Source organism: Odocoileus virginianus, chromosome 17 (genome assembly GCF_023699985.2).
Source record: "Odocoileus virginianus isolate 20LAN1187 ecotype Illinois chromosome 17, Ovbor_1.2, whole genome shotgun sequence".
NCBI classification, from domain to species: Eukaryota; Metazoa; Chordata; class Mammalia; order Artiodactyla; family Cervidae; genus Odocoileus; species Odocoileus virginianus.
Genome location: NC_069690.1, coordinates 51,180,198 through 51,198,725, shown reverse-complemented (window position 1 = coordinate 51,198,725; position 18,528 = coordinate 51,180,198). Strand labels below are relative to the sequence as shown.

Sequence of the window (18,528 nt, the reverse complement as noted above, 5' to 3'; positions counted from 1 at the left end):
TTGGCCTCATGCCAGGAGGAGCCAGGAGACAGGAATGTGGCTTTAGGCCTGGAGACCCGGCTTAATAGGAGTGTGGGTTTAGCCTGACGTCGAGGAGGCGGGACTATGGTGGGGGCGTGGTCTCAGGCCGGGGCGGGACCTGGTGGGCGTGGCTTTAAGGTAGGACGTTGTCTGGCGGGCGTGGTCTTGAGAAGGGGTGTTATTTGATGGGCGTGGTCTTGAGGAGTGGTGTCTTGGTGGGCGTGGTCTCTACCGTACGTGGGCGGGACCTGGACGGGGCGGAGTCTACCGCCGGAGATTAGTGGGGCGAGGCCGCAGCGGGGCGGGGAAGCAGGGCGAGCTCCGGTTGGGGCGGGGCCTCAGAGCGGCTACTGCGAGCTCGGCTGCATCTTCCCCCGCCCGCCTGCGGGTGAGAGGAGGTGCCGCTCCTAACCGGCCTGCTCGCCCCCTGCCTCCGCCTCAGCAAGTCCAGGAGAAGTGGCACCTGGTGGATGACCTGTCGCGGCTGCTATCGGAGCCGAGCTCCGGCGATTCTCTGGGGCCTGAGTCCCCTGTGTCCCGAGGATCGCGCCCGAGATCCTTCTGCCCCGGATTTCCGTGCCCGGGCTCTCCGGGACCCAGGCCCCGCAGGCCAGGACCCTCCCTTGAAGATCCCGCCGGGTTGCGCGGTGTTTTGGTCCCCGCCCATAGATTCCGCTTCCCCAGCGGTTCGGAGCTGTAGCACCGACTCCCTCCACCACTACCGCTGAGAACTTTGCCTGGCGCCCACGTGCAGCCCCCCACCTCTTGCCCCCTCGCCCCACGCTCCTGATCCCTGGTTCCCTCTCAGTGGACCCTCCAGCAAGGTACCGCAAGGTGGGGCACATACACCCAGGGGCAGCAGGAAGAGAATATGGGAACTTGTATTTACATTTTTATCTCTGTTCTTTAAAGTTTTCTAGTTTCGTTAAAGTTTTATAATATACATAATATATTAGCATAGCGACCCATGAATGTGCTTTATAAATACGCGTTCATTGGGGGTGCTCAGGAGTTGTTTACTGTGCAGAGTACCCTTGTAAAAGTTCGAGACCTTGGTCTGTTAGGGAAAGGCCTGGCCGCAGTGAAAGCAAATCTGCAGATGGGACTTGCCAGGCTCTGATTGCAGGCACCCCCACAGCCTCCTGTAATTCCTCCTTCACGTGTGAGGCCATTAAGACCCACAGACATTATGAGTCCGCAAGGGGCAGAACTCAGAGCTGATCTGCACCCTGAGACGCAGAGTGTGGACTCCAGGGAGGCAGAGGAGCCCCCTGCCTAGCCCCCTGCAGGGCCATGTCCAAGATTCCCAAGCCTCTGGTGCCAAGGTTGCAGAGGTTCTCAATCCGTGGTTCCCAGGCTCAGAGAACACCTGAGAAGCCTATCAGATGCTGGCTCTATGCCAGCAATTCTGATAGGATTGATCCAGGTGCAGCCAGCAGCCCAGCATCGGGACTTTCTCAAGTGTCCAGGTGACTCTCAACAGCAGCCAGGGTTGAGAACTGCTGGCCTAAAGAGCCCTCAGGAGGGAAGGTCAGGAGAAACCGCAGAACGTGCCTGACCAAACCAGCCTCTACGTCCAGAAGCAGGGGCCCAGTGCCTGGCTGGATTCCCAGCCTGGACATGGCGTCCGGGCGGCTCTGGCCTGGCGCCCTCAGTCCAGAGGCTTCATGTGGTCACTGGAGGCTTGGCTGTTACAGCTCCTTCTGTCGCTGTCCCTCTCTCTCACCCAGCGTCACATGACCCATCCATCTGTCAACAAGTGCTGGGCCCTGTTCTGGGGCTGGTGATGAGACTGCAGGAGACACAGTGAGCTGTGTGCTCAGTTTGGGGAGGGCGACCAGCCTGGCTGCAAAGAAAGTGACACACAGCGTGACACACATCATTAACTAGCAGCTTAGGGTCAACATGTGGTCCCCACCGAGCAGCACCAACAGCACCTGGGAACTTGTTAGAAAAGCCTATTGCCAGGCCCTGCCCCACCTTCTCGAATGGAGCGGAGCCCAGCCCTGTGGTTACGGAGTCCTGGGGGGTGGGGAGGTGATGCTGATGGCACTAAATGGGAGAACATCAAGGTCACCTGGAAACCTCACAGTCCTTCTCATCACCTACATGTGCCTTCAGAGAACCAGCCAAGTGCATCACCGGATGTGAGGGGGATGAGCTTTGGGACTTGGAGGAACTCACTCTGAGCCTCAGTTTGCTTAGCCAAAACCTGGGGATGACGCTACTCTTCCCCATGTGGTTGCTTGTATAGCATCCTGATGGGTGTCCTGCCCTTCCTGGAAGAGCAGTTAAGGTCCTATTACAACATGGTCATTGGCCTAAAGGAAGTGGGAGAGACAGGAAGTGGCCCTGTGACCGTGCCCGCCCTGCAAGGCAACCTGGGGCTCAGCGAGGAGCCAGCAGGAGGGTTTTGTGGAATCAGGGGCCTTGGAGGAGAGAGGACTCAGACGGGAGATGAGGCAGAGGAGCAGGCTGAGCCAAGGTGTGGAGATGGGCCAGACAGGGCTTGGCTGCACAGACTGGGAATCTGAGACCTCTACACTGGGCTGTGGGGCCCATGAGGACCATCAGAGTGAAACCAGCATGCCCGAGGCTGGGCTTGGAGGGTCAGGGGGGCAGGTAGCGGCTTTGAGCCTCTCCGCCAGTAGCAAACAAGACACACGTGGGCAGGGAGAGGCCATGGGGTTACTGCAGTAGGTGAAGCCAGGGTGTCTCCAGGCAAGACAAGATCTGTACTGGCAAGAACCCAGTACAGATGCAGGAAGGCAGAAACCCCAGCACCTCCACCTCGGAGGGGCCCCACACTCTCCCTGCCCATCCTTGAAAGGGCTCCCAGCTGCACCAGCCAAGGCAGCCCAGCACCGACTCCCACTCAGGGGACCCTCCCAGGAATGGGACACAAGGCAAACAAGGAGATGCTGGTAAGGCCGTCTTTTATAGGGGAGACACCCTCAGTGGGCAGAAATCACAAACTATCAGTCCCATGGATGACAGGAGAGCTCTGAGGACACCCCAACTCCACTCCATCTAGACGACCTGGGCTCCCCTGGGGCACCTGTTCAGTGCTGTGACACCTGCAGCCTGTGGTGAAGAGATGCAGAACAGCCTCGGCCCCCACCTGAGGGGCGCACGGGTGATGGCTGGGGAGGGTTACCCGGGGCGGGGCAAGAAGGATGGCCCTGGTTCCACCAAGGCCTGAGGGAAGTGTCCTTCGAGGCCACCCGCCGCTCTCTGCCCTGGCTCCTCAAATACACCGATAAAAGGGGGAGGGTTTTCATGAGCGGCCTCAGCTCGAATCCGATGCCTTGAACACAACGTGGAGGAAAAACCTCCAGCTTCTGAACCTTTAGGCAACAGCCTGCCCGCAGCTAAGGAGACCCTTCTGTCTGGAATCCTCAACTCCTCCCCCCACCCATCTCATCAGAGTTAGAACAGACTTTCTGGGAGGGAATTTCACTGGGAAACTAAGAATATTAGCTCTTGCTCCCCAAATGCAGAGAGGTAGATGGGTCCCCATGGCATGTCCCCAGGGGTACAACTCAGGATTCTGGGTGGTGATTCCTGCCCACTGGGGACAAGGGACCACCAAGGTGACAGATAAAGCTAGTCCCCAAAGGAGCTCCAGGACACTGTCCAGGTTCTGGTTCCCAACCCCCAACCCCCCACCCCACCTACATCCTTCCAGCTGCTGGCAAGTGGGCTGGGTCATCCCACCAGACCAGCTTCCTGACACACCCAGACCTCAGGGACCCAGCAGCCGCTCCTGAGCCACGCCTAGGGGCCCAGGAGCCCAGACAAGGGTAGCTGGCCTTTCTTGGGTCAGGTGCCCCTTCCGGGGCTGTGCTGGGGGTGCGCGTGTCATAGACCTGTGAGGTTCTGGGTGAGAGAAATGCCTGCAAGGAATGGTTTGCTGGGGTCGGGACACTGTCCTCGAGGAAGGCATCTGTGTACGGATCAAAGAGCCACATTCCATGAGAGCAGAAGAAAAACACATGCAACTACATCAATGTATAACGGAGTGTTTCAGTAAAGTCACTTCATTCATTAAAAAAAGGCCTTGTTGGGGAGGTACCCGACCTTCCTGTGGATGCTGGTGACACTGCGGGATTGGCTGGGTGCTGGCCCCCACCTCACCTGTTCCTTCTCGTCTCTGCCCTGAGGCCCCAGCCTTAACGGGTCCAGTCCTTCAAAAGGACCCTCATGATTCCATCAGGCTTCTCAGGTGGCTCAAGAATCTGCCTGCCAACGCGAGAGCCACAGGAGACGCAGGTTCAGTCCCTGGGTTGGGAAGATCCCCTGGAGAAGGAAATGGCAACCCACTCCAGTACTGTTGCCTAGAGAATCCCACGGACAGAGCAGCCTGGCAGGCACGACTGAGCACACGAGGCACACAGCATGATTATATCAGGCCCCCCTCGCTGCTCTGGGATAGCCCCCTCATCCCCAAATCAGCAAGCTAGCAAGTGCCATCCCCCTGGCCAGCTACCAGAACGCACTCCAGGGTTAGGATGTGGGCACCTTCTTCCCCAGGGTCCTACTGCTCAGCAGTGGTGGCAACCATGAGCCCTGGATTGGTTCTGAGCCCCTCCTAATCCCCTGGGGGTGTGGGAAGCATTGCTGTTCTGGGCCCAGCCCCAGGGTGCTGTGGTCTCCATGTTATCTCCCTGCTGCAGGCATGCACCCACCCAGGGAGCACCCAGGGGCTCTGGTGGGCTTCGATCAAGGAAACTCTTGCTTGCTGGGTGGAGGGCAGTTTGTCAGAGGCCTGAGGCTCCTGCTGCTGCTCTCTTTGGCTGCCCTAGGTGAGCTGCTCAGGGACATCGTGGGAGGGGGCTGCTGCCAAGGCCTTGAGGTGGCAGGCTCAAGGTCCAGGGGTCTAGGGAGCACAGAAGAGGTGGGACCCAAAGGCCCAAACCCTGGAAGCACAAGACAGAGAGGGGAGGATTTGGGCTTGAGTCACAGACCAGCCCCTTATTGCATGCATGTTGGTTTAGTCACTAAGTTTTTTCTGAATCTTGCAACCCCATGGACCGCAGCCTGCCAGGCTCCTCTGTCCATGGGATTCTCCAGGCAAGAATGCTGAAGTGGGTAGCCATTTCCTTCTTCAGGGGATCTTCCTGATCCAGGGATCAAACCCAGGTCTCCTGCATTGCAGGCGGATTCTTTACTGACTGAGCCAGCGGGGAAGCCCCTATTGCATGCATTACTGCTTTGCCATTCTGGGCCCACTCTTTATACTCATCTGCAAAATGGGCTCATGAGACAAAATACTCTGGGCTTCAAAGAGCTTCTGTGAGCGAAGATGCTTGTGAGGTCCTGGTCCTCCCTCTGGGCTCAGGACGAGGCTCTCTGGGTGGGCTCTGGCCGTCTCTAATCCCTGGGTCCTCCTGACCATGCTCACCTCTCTTACAGCCACCAGCAGCTCCTCACAGGAGAGAGGAGAGTTGCCCAGCACACTGCGGGGAGGAGTACCCCCAGCTGGGGACCCTGGCGTCAGGCCCCCGCCTGTGGCAGAGACCTTGGCTGGCAGGGTGAGAGGTTGTTGCTGGTGAGTGGCGTCTGCTGCCAGACAGCTGGACAGTTCTGGAACCCCAGCCTCCACCCCTGCAGGGCCCTGGGGGGTCGGAGAAGAGACGGCTCAGCAGGAGGGGGTAGGCAGGGACAGCAGAGCATGGTGGGCACAGTGATATGGACCCAGGAAGTGCTTGGCTTCCCCTTGGGCTGGGCAGGCATTACCAGTGGAGGGGGCAGAGGGCGTGTCCCCCGGGGGCATATCCAATCACTCTGCCCCAGTGACTGGTCTGTAGAGGGAGTCCTGGGTGGGGGTGACCCCAGGGCAGGCCGGGGGCGTTCCGCTGGGCGCCTCGGCCCAAGAGGAGGGCAGTGAGAGAATGAGGAAGTCTGGGCTCCCCCCACCACACCCCTGCCCTGAGGTCCAGTCAACAGGGAAGCTGCCCGACTCTCAGAGGCAGCAGGAGGGTGTCAACGCCCCCACCACCCCACTCCCCACAAAGCCGCCTGGTGGTACAGAGCCAGGGAGAGAAGATGCTCCTGGTACCGCCTCTGCCCGTCCGCTTTCCCCCTCCACCTGTCTGCTCCCCCTCCCTTCTCCTGCCCTCTCCCATGCTCCCTTCTGTCCCTGTGACCCTTAAGGTCAAGGGGATCAGTCACCTGCTCCTCTCCAAGCGGGGGCAGGGGCTGCCCCTCCTCTGGTGTCGACGGGACCCGTACCTTCTCCCTTCTCAGGGCTGTGGCCTCAGCCGCCTCGATTCCACTGAAGGGTGGGTCTCACTTGAATGCAGCAGAGGCTGAACTGTCATTTCCTCATTTGCTTTAAAAACAAACACATCATGGTGTTTCCGATAAAAAGAGAACAACTCTCAGCCCAGGCCTCTGGGCCTCCGGGAAGTACCTGGGTAGACCCAGTCCACCCCCTCCAGCCCCTGACTTCTGCTCAGACTCTAGGCCACAAGCCCTGCTATCTGAACTCCTAAGGGACTGACTGACAGATCATTCATTCAATCATTCAACAGCTACAGGTTGAGCACCTTTTGGTGCCAGCTGCTACTCGAGGCCCCTGGATGGATATACAAGGTGGGGAAACAAAACAGAGATCCTTGCCCTCAAGTAGCTTACATTCTAGTGGGGCCGGGGGGCAGATGATAATAAAAATAAGCACATTTGGGACTTCCCTGGCAGTCCAGTGGTTAAGACTCCACGCTTCCACTGCAGGGGGCACGGGTTGGATCCCTGGTCAGGGAACTAAGATCCCACACACCTCTGGAGGTGCAGCTCCCTCCCCACGAAAGCACATTCTGCAGCGCACTAGGATGTGGTGGTCCCGGAGAACAGCAAGCAGGAAAGAGGGCAAGGGAGGGTGTGGTGGGGGCGGGGAGGGAGGGTACCATCTACCAGGAAGTCACCTCGGAGAAGGGGACACACAGAAAGGACGAAAGGAGGTGGTGGAGCAGTATGAGTCCAGACAAGGGCCTGCGTGGCCAGAGCCCAGAAAGCAGGAGGAGGTGGGGGGAGGCAGTGCAGGGGTCGTGTTGAGCAGGGACTTGGCGTTGTGGGCAGAGCGTTGGGAGGATGTGCAGCGGGAGGCTGGACCTGGTTTGCTCTTCAGAGGGTCGTTTTGGCAGCTGTGTTGAGAAGAGATGGGATGGGGACCAAGGGTAGAATCCTAGGGAGTCATTAGACTGGTCCCAGGATCCAGAGGACAGACTGGGTGGTAGCCAGGAGGCCTGACCAAGTGGTCAAGATGTATTCTGGTGGTCAGGCCAACCGCCGTTGCTGATGGAGGGAGCGGTGGGAAAGAGGGAGCTCTGGAAGATGACTTCCGGGTTTTCGGTCTGAGCAACAGGAAGATTGGCGAAGTCAAGGGCAGCCTTACAACTACTGATTACTATCAGTAGAAGCAAGAGGTTGGGCCCGAAACATTGGATGTTAAGGAATGGAAGAGCCACGATTTTGGGAAGAGTCTCTATTTGAATTCCCCAGGAATCACGGCAAGTGCAGTATGGAGTGTAGCAGGAGCCAGGTGCAAGAGTCTTCAAGGGACGGTGGGCATTCTTAGGTCATTTTAACTCAGAGGGACAGGGTACAGTATCTGAAGACAGGAAGTTCAAGGCTGTCCCTCCCCTCTCCACTCCTAAAACCCACTTCAAAATCCTCAGGGTGAGGCTCTAGACCATTCTCAAGTATCACTTGGAAGGGGGCTGCTCTATGGAAGCACCATGCAGAAAATGATTCTCTCCTGGTTCTGGAGGCAGAAGTCTGAAGCCTTGCTAGTGGGGGCTGTGGTAGTCCTTGGCCTTCCCTGGCTTGTGACAGCATCACTCCAAATTCTGTCTCTGTCTTTACAAGACCTGTGTGTATGTGTCTTTGTCTCTTCTCTTGTGTGTGTGTGTGTGTGTGTAGCTGCTCAGGCATGCCTGACTCTTTGCAACTGCATGGATTGTAGCCCGCCAGGCTCCTCAGTCCATGGAATTCTCCAGGCAAGAATACTGGAGTGGGTTGCCATTCCCTTCTCCAGGGGATCTTCCTCACCCAGGGATCGAACCCAGGTCTCCTGCAGTGCAGGTAGCTCTTTACCGCCTGAGCCAGCAGGGGCTTCCCTTCTCTTGTAAGGACCCACCCTAAACTGGAGTCCATTTATAAGGACCCCATTTCCAATAAGGTCCATTCCCAGTAAGGCTTAAATACATCTTTTTTGGAGGACTGAGTTCAACCTTCAGCAGGTACCTGCCTATTCAAAATCAGATCCCTGAGCCCCAGCTCAGATCTATTGAATTGGGTCTCCAGGGTTGGGACTTCAATCTCCAAGCATCTGGGTGATCACAGAAACAAGCAGGGATGATCTCCAAGGCCTCTGAGCCTAGCTGGGCAGTAGCCCCACTGCCCTGACCTAGGCACAGCCCTGAGAGTGTCCTTCTTTTTTTAGCCACCGTGGGAGGCGCTGCAAAGCCACTCGATCAGCCCCGCCCTGGCCAGGCTCAACTTCCGGTCCCAGTCCTGAGGGTATCCTTGTCACTTGATCAAATTCTGAGTGTGTCTGAGTGATCAAATTCAGATGTTCAGACACCTGACAAATTCAGATGGACAGAGACACAGACACATCAGACACAGTTGATGAATTTTTAATTAAATGATAGATCACTCGTTATCTGTGGGGGTGGGCTCGATGCATACACTAAATAATCAAAAGGGAAGAACAACACAAGCCTTGTCAGAATAAAAAGTGAATGCTCTGCCCTGTAGGAAATGAAAATAGAAAGTGGCTCCTGTCTCTGAACTTATGTAAATCAGGCTTCTATTAATGGCCACTGGAATGGAAATGAAGCTGGGCCAGCTTTTTCTTTCCACTTTTGTCAAGTCAAGGTCATTTCCTCACAACGAAGGGGGCAAAAAATATCATCACCCTTAAGTCTGGTCCCACATTTCCCCAGGGAGGAAGATTCTGGCCCCAAGAGCGTCTTTGGGCAGAGAGCCGTTGGCAGTTTGACCCCAGAGTCACGTTGATGAAATTGTTGGTAGCAGTCTGTAAACTGGTGCCCCAGAGAGTAGATTAAATTCTAGATAGCGCTTTACTTAACTTTTTCTTTGCACAAAAGAGTGTTTGAAAAAAAGCATGGAAAAAATCGAGGGTTCTCATGAAATTTAGAAAGAGGCTCAGATGGGAAAAAATTTGTGATGACTGAGCAACCCTGGGCAAGGGGAGAATCCTGATTCAGCAAGCCTGCTGCTGGTGGTCTAGACATTTCCCAGCATTGACACTATTGCCATTGGGGCTGGGTAGTTTTTCAATAGGGGCTGTCCTGCGCATTGGAGAAGGCAATGGCACCCCACTCCAGTACTCTTGCCTGGAAAATCCCATGGGCGGAGGAGCCTGGTAGGCTGCAGTCCATGGGGTTGCTAAGAGTCAGACACGACTGAGCGACTTCACTTTCATTTTTCACTTTCATGCATTGGAGAAGGAAATGGCAACCCACTCCAGTGTTCTTGCCTGGAGAATCCCAGGGACGGGGGAGCCTGGTGGGCTGCCGTCTATGGGGTCACACAGAGTCAGACACAACTGAAGCGACTTAGCAGCAGTAGCCCTGTGTAATGTAGTGTGTTTAGCAACTTCCCTGGCCTCTCCCCAACTCGATGCCAGGAGCACCCTACCCCTCATTGGTGACAACCAAAACTGTCCTCAGACACAAAAATGTCCTTGGAGGTAGGATCACCCCAGATTGAGAACCACGGGTGGAGAAAGAAATATGCTTAATGGTAAGAAACTTTAGGATCCCTAGAAAATTTCTCTGAAGAACATCATATTCTAGTTTCTTCCAATTTTCTGCTCAGTGAGTAGTTTTCTGATCACAGCACTTCCAGAGCCAACGTTCCTGGCAGGACGAAGATGATGTATGAAGTATATGATATTTGGATATCATACACCCATCTCTACCCCCCGCCCAAGCACCCCCTCCACACACTCCTCAAAAAATCTGGGAGGCACCCCCTATGCATCATTCAGCCCTCTCTCCCAAGCCCCCACTCAGAAGGCATCTTTGTTTAATCCTGATCACTGTCAGAGAATTCACTATGGGCAAGCCCAGGCCAAAAGGAAGATCTTAGAGATGCCTGGATTTTGTGCTCAGTCATGTCTGACTCTTGCGACCCCATGGACTGTAGTCCGCCAGGCTCCTCTGTCCATGCGGACTATTCAGGCAAGATTACTGGAGTGGGTTGCCATGCCCTCCTCCAGAGGATCTTCCCAACCCAGGGATCGAACACAGGTCTCCCGCATTGCAGGTGGATTCTTTTACTGACTGAGCCAGCAGGGAGGCCCTGCATTGGGTCTCAGTTACAGCATGTGGGATCTAGTTCCCCGACCAGGGATCGAACCCAGGCCCCCTCCATTGGGAGCCCAGAGTCTTAGCAACTGGACCACCCGGGAAGTCCCAAGATGCTTGCTACATCAAAATCAACTTCAGGATCTACCTACAAAACAGAAAAGTTACTTGCAAGCAGAGAGGCTGTGTGGATGGATGAATGCCTGCTGCGAGGGGCTGCAGAGTGGGTTTTGGCCCTGGATCCAGGGAGGAGAGTTCTCTGGGTGCTGTGAGCATCTGCTCTCCCTGTGTTTCTGAAGTCCTTGCCTTTCCTAAAGTGGCCTGTTTCTCTAGTTCCGTCCCTCCTCTCTGAGTTTAGGATCCCTCCACCATAGCATCTCTTGTGGTCTGGATCATACCCACCTGCCTCCTGCCTTCTGACTGCCCCTTTGAATCAGATGTTGACCTTCTGGTGGCAGGATCCTGGCCACCACCCCCACAGCCCGTGTCCCCAGAGTAGGTGTGGTGGTATCCAGTTATTTTCGCAGTAAACATCTTTGTCTAAGGCATCATCACCACATACCTAATTAACTAGTTGGCCAGAAGGCAATTTTGCCATATGAATATAAAAAGTAAATAAAAGAGGGACATTTAAAAGGACACAATGAACCATGAAAAATGAACTGAAAAAATAAAGACTTTGTTATTAAATAGAAAATATTTTAATATATTTAAAATATATGTAGGAACTTCCCTGGTGGTCCAGTGGTTAAGACTCTGCACTTCTAATGTAGGAGGCAAAGATTCGATCCCTGGTTAGGGAACTAAGATCCCACATGCCATGTGGCTCAGCAAAAAAATTTTTTTAATGTGTGTAGATTCATGGCCATGCAACATAAATAAGTGATTTTATTTTGGGTGTTGTATCTAAGCACTTGTCTTCCAAGTCTTTTATTCATAATATTTTATCCTCCCCGCTCCCCACTATCCATTGATTGATCTCCTCATTCAGCATCACACTTTTTCTTGTTTACTAAAATTTTTTCATTCATTAACAGAGGTATCAGTTTCCAAACACTAGGATGCTGTTCATAACACAGCTTGTCCTGTGCTGAGGGAAACTTTTACACTGTTGTGTACTCTTGGCACATTGTCACATGTCTGTTGATAGACGTTCCAAAGTTCTACAGGAAATGGGGGTTTAATTCTGTGCTTTCAAATCACCAAAGGATTTGCAAACTGATATGTTATCGTTTTCTAGTATAATATGTCATCTGGCTTTATCCTCTCATTTCACACTTTCAGTTTTATCACTGCATTTTCTATCAAGTCAATATTACATAACTGTTATCACCCATTACTTTAAGACCATCACATTTATACTTGTCACTGTATAGTCACACGGGCTAAGATTTATGTAATATAAACATGGGAGTCCTGTATCAATAGAGAAATGAAACCCAGTTGTCAACCAGTTATTTTATCTTTTATGGCAGAACTGCCTCATGGCCAATTAGTTATGAAATGAAAATGTTTGTAGAGGAAGTGCCCGCGGCAAAGATGTGTATGGTGGAGATGTTTACCATGAAGGTACCAGAGTAGGTCTGGATGAAGAAACCTCTGATCTCTGATCTCAGAAGGTGAATAGGTCCTCGACATCTCCAGGCCACTACCAAGGATCAGGCCTGAATGCTGGGCCAGCTTGTCAGGTGCCTGGTCCACCTTGTACCTCATTTGTCCCCATCCTGGGAGGAAATCCCCAGCTTCAGGGTGTCCTCAGGGAGCACCAGGACCATACGACTCAAGTTTCACCACTGTGTCGCAGATGCAAGGAGCAGATGCCACACTTCAGCGTGCAACCCGAGAGCAACTGCTTTGTTCAGCCAGCAGATAGTAACTTTCTGGTCTCCCGCCTTGGGCCAGGGAGGCAGTGCTTTGCAGGACTGGCAGAGCACCTGGCCCCTGCAACAGCGGACAAAACTGTTGGCTCTAGAAGTTGAATCCGGTGTCAGCTCTCCCAACCTGTGTTCCAGATTTCTCCGCGTGTCCTACTCATGTCCTCATTTCAATTAATCTCTGTAGTAATGTTATGAGCAGAAAGAGTCTAAACCCAACGGGTGGACTTTATCTCCAGCAGTTTCTTTTTTCTTTAAAAAATTGAGGTGAAATTCACATGACACAGTTAACCATTTTAAAGTGATAATTCAGTAGCGTTTAGTCCATTTCCATTTCCCAAAAGGAAACCCCATACCCCTCAAGCAGTCACTCCTCATTGCCCCTCACCTGGCGCCTATTAACCACTCATCAGCTTTCTGATTCTGGGGATTTTTTATTTTATTATTTATTATAATAATAATTATTATTATTTTTTGCCACACTGTGTAGCATGCAGGCTCTTAGTTCCCTCACCAAGGATAGAACCTATGCCCCCTGCAGTGGAAGCATGGAGTCCTAAGCACTAAACCACCAGGAAATTCTCTGGGGATTTTTTAAGTTTTGGCTATTTCACATGAATGAAATCATACAATATGCAGCCTCTTGGGTCTGACTTATTTCACTCAGTATAATATTTTTAAGAGTCATTCATAGTGTATTAATAGCAGGTGTCACTGCTTCATTCCTTTTTATGGCTGAATACTATTTCATCTTATAGATGGATCACATTTTGTTTATTCATCATCCATTGATGGACATCTGGGCTGTTTCCACCTATTGGCTGTCGTGAACAGAGCTGCTGTGAACATGTGTGTACAAGTATCTCTTAGCGTCCTTATTTTCAATTGTTTTGATATATATCTTAGAGTAGAATTGCTGGGTCATATGGTAATTGGAGAAGGGAATGGCTACCCACTCCAGTATTCTTGCCTGGAGAATCCCCACGGAGAGAGAAGCCTGGCAGGCTACAGTCCATGGGGTCGCAAAGAGTCAGATACGACTGAGCGACTTTCACTTCACTTCACTTCAAGGTAATTCTTTAATTTTTTTGAGGAATTGCCAAACCAGCATTTTCTTGATAAACATTGGTTTCCTTCTTCCTGTTTGGACTGTCTCACTTCCCAGAAGCCGTCTTGAAGAGACCTCCTAAATTTTGCTCATTGTTAACCTGAAATTCAAAATTAACTGAGTGTCCTGCATTTTTAGTAGCTAAATCTGGCAATCCAGAATATACTACATGAGAATAAAATCAAATTTGAAATTGTAGGGTATACACTGCAAGTAGGGTAGAAGCTCAGATACAAGATGGAGGGAGTAATCCAGACGGCTGCCTGGAAGAGGCAGTAATCAGTCGGGCCTCTAGGCTTATTGTTGTTGTTTAGTCGCTAAGTCGTGTCTTTGCGATCCCATGGACTGTAGCCCACCAGGCTCCTCTGTCCATGAGATTTTCCTGGCAAGAATACTGGAGCGGAATTTCCTTCAACTGGTACTGCCATTTCCTTCTCCAGGGAATTTTCCTGACCCAGGGATCAAACTCCCTGCTTGGATCTCCTGCTTGGCAGGCGGATTCTTTACCACTGAGCCACCTGGGAAGCTCTTCTAGGTTCATTAGGCATTATGTAATGAGGCGTTTTGCTAGGGAGAGGGTGTTAAAGTCTCCCAACCTCACCTGTGCTCCTGCCCTCTCCCCCCTGCCAGAGCCGGTGCCCCAGCTGCAGGCTGACTGCACCCTGCCAGACAGCAGGCCAGGCCTCAGGGTAGAGGTGTTCTGCGGGCATCCTCGGGCAGCCCACCTACAGACTGGTCAGAAGGGACAGGCTCACCCACATGCTGTAGATTCCAAACCCAGGGGGAGTCTGCCAACTTCTCCTTCCCACCAAAGCAGACGTTGGACTAGTTCTGGTGCCAGGCTGAAAGTGACATCGATGTCCAGCACAGTCCCTTCACACTGGTACTCCCAGGTAAGAGGGCCTGTGGTTTCTAGAAGGGCAGCTGCCACTTCTGGTAGGTCAGTGGGAGGTGCTGAGAGCAGGGAAGGGTGCCCTGATGTGGCCATGCCTACCCTGGCCTGGCCTGACATGGGCCCAGCCCAGCTGCCCCCGCCTCCTTCACAGGAGAGCTGCACCAGGAAGCCACCTTCGTGCTGGTTGGTATCCTCATCTCCATCATAGCCTTCTTTTCTTGGAAACTGATGTGGACCAAGCAAACCAGGTAGGAAACGGGTGCTGGATGTGGGGGAGGAGTGAGCTGCTGGTGGCCTGAGGGGACCCACCGGGGCCCTGGCTGGGCAGAGCTGGTGGGGGTTGGCAGGGCAGGGCTGCCGCTGTGGTCGGGCAGGACGCTTTGGGGCCTTCCTGGGACAGACCCCTCTCCCATCCCTACTCTGCTGTAGCTCCTCTCTGAAGTACCCACATAACAGACATAGGAAACCCGCATAAGTTACCCACATAACCCATATCTCAGACACAGGGATTTCTCGGGTGCTAAAACCCACCACCAAATGGAAGCACTTAATTACTTGATGACCATGGGCTCATAACCCTGGCACCTTCTGGTGCCCAAGGATTGATAATGCTAACCTCTGTGACACCAACCTGTTCCCTCAGCCTCACCAATCAGACAACTGATCACATACCCTCCTGAGACGCTCTTCCTTCCCCTGGCCCATAATGTTTTGCTGGAACTCTTCGAGGAGTTCAGGGTTTGAGACGGGGTCGGGGCTGGAGGTGGGGGGCATGAGCCCCCCCGCCTTCTCCTTGCATGGCCCTGCAATAAACCTTTCTTTGCTCCAAACTCCGACATTTTGGTTTCTTTGGCCTCGTGGTGTGTTGGGCAGAGGTAACACCATCAGGGCAACGAAAGGGCCATATTGCTTAGGCGTGACTTGCAAAAGCTTACTAAGGGCCGAGCATGTGTCAAGTGCCCATGAAGCGCATTGGCGGCTTTATCTGACCTTGATCATGCTCTAGCCACCTTCCCGTGGGGTCTGCTGACTCTGGTGGGGGCACTCTCCCATGTTCCCAGCCATCTGAGGAGGATGAGGCCACCCGGGACCAGGGTGGGCCAGGGGCTTCTACTCTCCATGGGAACCCTGTCCATCTTCCCAGCTGGTGACTGGAGACAGGGGCTGGATTTCCTGGGGTCCCCTCTCCAAGGCCATGACTTCACTGACTTGTAAAGTTGTTGCAGGAAGGGGGATCCCTTCCAGGACCCGAAGGTGGGCTCTTGTCTAACACTTGGAAATAAACTGTCCAAGGAGACACACGTGCTGACAAAGCAAGAGACTTTGTTGGGAAGGGGCGCCCGGGCAGAGAGCAGCAGGACGAGGGAACCCAGGAGGACTGCTCTGCCGCCGGGCTCACAGTCTCGGGTTTTATAGGGATGGGGTTCGTTTCTGGGTTGTGTCTGGCTAATCTCTCTGACTCAGGGTCCTTCCTGGTGGCATGTGGGTCACTCAGCCAAGATGGACACCAGCGAGAAGGATGGGAGGTTGGTAGGACATATGGATCATCTCCTTTCTCCTTTCGACCTTTCCTGAATTCTTTGGGTCGGCGGTGACTTGTTAGTTCGGCATTCCTTACCAGGACTCCTGTTGTAAGAAAACTCACGTAAATGACCTTTGTGCTGCCCAACCCCAGGCGCTGCAGGTCTGCGCGCTCCACCTGCCTGGCCTTTGGCAATGGTCAGCTCTGCCTCCTGAACTTGTCACCTCTCGTGGTTCCTAAGACACTGCTGTCTTCTGGCCCTCCTCCCCACTCCTGTGTTAGCGAGCCTGTCACCCTAGAATCACACCCCTGCCCCTCCGTCGAACAGAAACCAACTACTCTTATCTAAGTTTCAGGAGGAAGCAACAAAGAAAAAAAAGAACCAGTTAACACCAACAAGACCCAAGATGGCAGAGGATTAGACTTCCAATGGATCTAGAGCTTATTATACACTCTATACATTAACTAGAAGACATACCCACCCGCGCTAGGATGGTTGACAATCACCATGACGATAACTGGAAAAGCCCCCACAAGGACTGAAAAGGAGAGCTGCACCAGTTTCAGGTCCAAACCACACCCCTGTTCTTGGATAAAATGTTCCTCTTGCTCTTCCAAACCCTCCCTTTTACTCCAACCATCCTATATATTTAGTGTCTCCATCTGAATTGGCTTGAATTGATTTACAAACTAGGTTCCCACTTCAGTCTTTGGCCATTGAATAAAGCTGGTGCTGTTCCAGTCACAGCATTGGTTTTGTTAGTGTCTGTGCAAACCTAATCAGAAAAAGAAGCTTCCTGACTGAGATCAGGGGGTCTCAGCCCGGGCTCGGACCCCCAGTGCTGACCTAGTCGACCAATTTGGTAATACCCAGCCAGCGTCTTCAGTGGGCTTTCTCCAGAAGTCTGTCCTTGAAACTCTCCTTGTCTTACCTCCAAGTTTCCTCTTCCCAAATCTGTGCTTTACAGACGCCAGGCTCATGTCGGCTCTCTGAGCCTGTTTTCCCTTTTATAACATGGGGTATAGAGACCAGTGGCCAGTGCTTACTTTCCAGGTGATTCAGTGCCCCCTTTATTTAGTGGGGTGACTAAGCCTCCTGCCCCTCCTCCTGCCCACAGCACTGATGCACTTGGCACCAATAAAATTCCTGGAGGCCTTGGGAAGGGGGTGGCTGGGAGGTGTGCTAGCCTCACCTGGAGGCTCAGCCCCTTTGTCATCAAGGCTGGGATCAGAAGACAGCCCCCAGGAGAGACAGCCCTGGGCCTTGTTCCCTGTGGAAGGACCCTCCATTTGAAGAAATGAAAAGAAGAAAAGAATGATGGAAAAGCCCACCAGCCTGGATCTTGCAGCCCTGGGGTTCCTCATCAAACATACATGGTGATAGTTTGAGGGTTTTAGAATGGGATGTGGGTGGTGGCAGGGGAGGGGAGGTTGTAGGAGAAGGGGGGTCCGTGAGTCCATGCCTCAGCTGCTTGTCACCCTCCATCCAGGTCTGGGAAGAGGGTGGGGCGGAAAGTGAAGGCTCAGAGGCACCAACCCACTCAGGGCCACTGCCTCCCCCCGCCCCCCCTCCCTGGAGTGGCGCCCCATCTCCTGGTGGTGTCTGGCTCCACCTCCCACCCGTCTGTCCAGCTCACCTGGAAGACTCCGGGCCCCACATGGCCAGCACCCCCTCATTAAGCCTTACCTGCAACCAGGATGGCTGGAACTCCTGCCTGCAGAGTCAGCCTGAGGCCCCTGGAGAACTACCCCCCACCCCCCAAACTCAACCCCCACTCACCAGACACACGCAGTCATTCCAGTTTGGACTCTCTGAGCCATTTTCGGAAAGAACTGGATTAAACTCTGCCCCCTGCCTGTCACCCTGGGAACTTCCTTTCTGTCCACACACCAGCTTGGAGCCTGGAAGTCGGCCCTCACAAAGCCCTCCCTTCAAGGCCTCCAGGCTGGGCTGGGTCCGGGAAGAATTGGGAGGGGCCGTGGTGTTGGAGAAGACTCTTGAGAGTCCTTTGGACTGCAAGGAGATCCAACGAGTCCATCCTAAAGGAAATCAGTCCTGGATATTCATTGGAAGGACTGCTGTTGAAGCTGAAACTCCACTACTTGGGCCAAGTGATGCGAAGAACTGACTCATTTGAAAAGACCCTGATGCTGGGAAAGATTGAAGGCAGGAGAAGTGGATGACAGAGGATGAGATGGTTGGATGGCATCACTGACTCAATGGACATGAGTTTGAGTAAACTCCGGGAGTTGGTGATGGGCAGGGAAGACTGGTGTGCTGCGGTCCATGGGGTCGCAAAGAGTCAGACACGACTGAGTGACTAAACTGAACTGTGGTCTCACCCCACCGCAGGTTTAGCTCCAAAGAGGAGGAAAGAGTGACAGGCCAGGCGGGGAGGGGTCCAGGCTGTGGCCCCGGGGCTGGGGTAGAACAGGGGAGAAGAAAGGGGGTGCATAGGAGCCTGGGTCGTGGACAGGTGGGACGCAGACGGGCATCTAGCGGAGCTTCCTGGAGGAGGAGGCGGGGATGCAAGGGCAAAAAGTGGCTGGAGCAGAGGGGCGAGCCCTCCTTGCGACCCTCTATTCCCGGGGACTCTCTGAACCCTTTCCAGCAGGGCTGCGGGCCAGCATCGCAGAGGGACGAGACCCCAGCCGAGACGTGGGCTAGACAATGAGCCCGCGACCGCTGGACTGACTTCGGTGACTGGCAGCGCAGGCCAGGCCAGGCCAGGCCGTCGGGGCCCCGCGGCCGCCTGGGCACCGCCGCT

The 18,528-nt window shown here is 53.7% G+C and overlaps 1 protein-coding gene and 2 long non-coding RNA genes across 26 annotated transcripts in view; 1 reads left to right on the top strand and 2 right to left on the bottom strand.

Moving 5' to 3' along the window:
• Positions 1-16,505, top strand: part of TMC8 (transmembrane channel like 8) — a 26,491-nt gene extending 9,986 nt beyond the window's left edge. For 9 of the 24 annotated variants that reach the window (XM_020889011.2, XM_070479890.1, XM_070479889.1 and 6 more), the window contains one exon: positions 464-985. In XM_020889011.2, coding sequence (XP_020744670.2) covers positions 464-721 — 258 coding nt within the window. In that variant the 3' untranslated portion in view covers positions 722-985. Of the gene's footprint in view, positions 1-463; positions 986-4,697; positions 4,827-5,436; positions 6,619-12,993; positions 13,085-13,973; positions 14,237-14,389 lie in introns of those variants that run through there. The other 15 variants (XR_011492450.1, XR_011492448.1, XR_011492452.1 and 12 more) reach the window with 15 other exon arrangements.
• Positions 896-6,469, bottom strand: LOC139039179 (uncharacterized). Its single transcript, XR_011492454.1, has 2 exons — positions 6,196-6,469; positions 896-1,867 (listed from the first exon to the last, which is right to left on the bottom strand). It is a non-coding gene; the product is annotated as an uncharacterized lncRNA (long non-coding RNA).
• LOC139039178 (uncharacterized) lies at positions 15,542-18,528 on the bottom strand. The gene is made up of 2 exons (XR_011492453.1): positions 17,541-18,528; positions 15,542-15,864 (listed from the first exon to the last, which is right to left on the bottom strand). It is a non-coding gene; the product is annotated as an uncharacterized lncRNA (long non-coding RNA).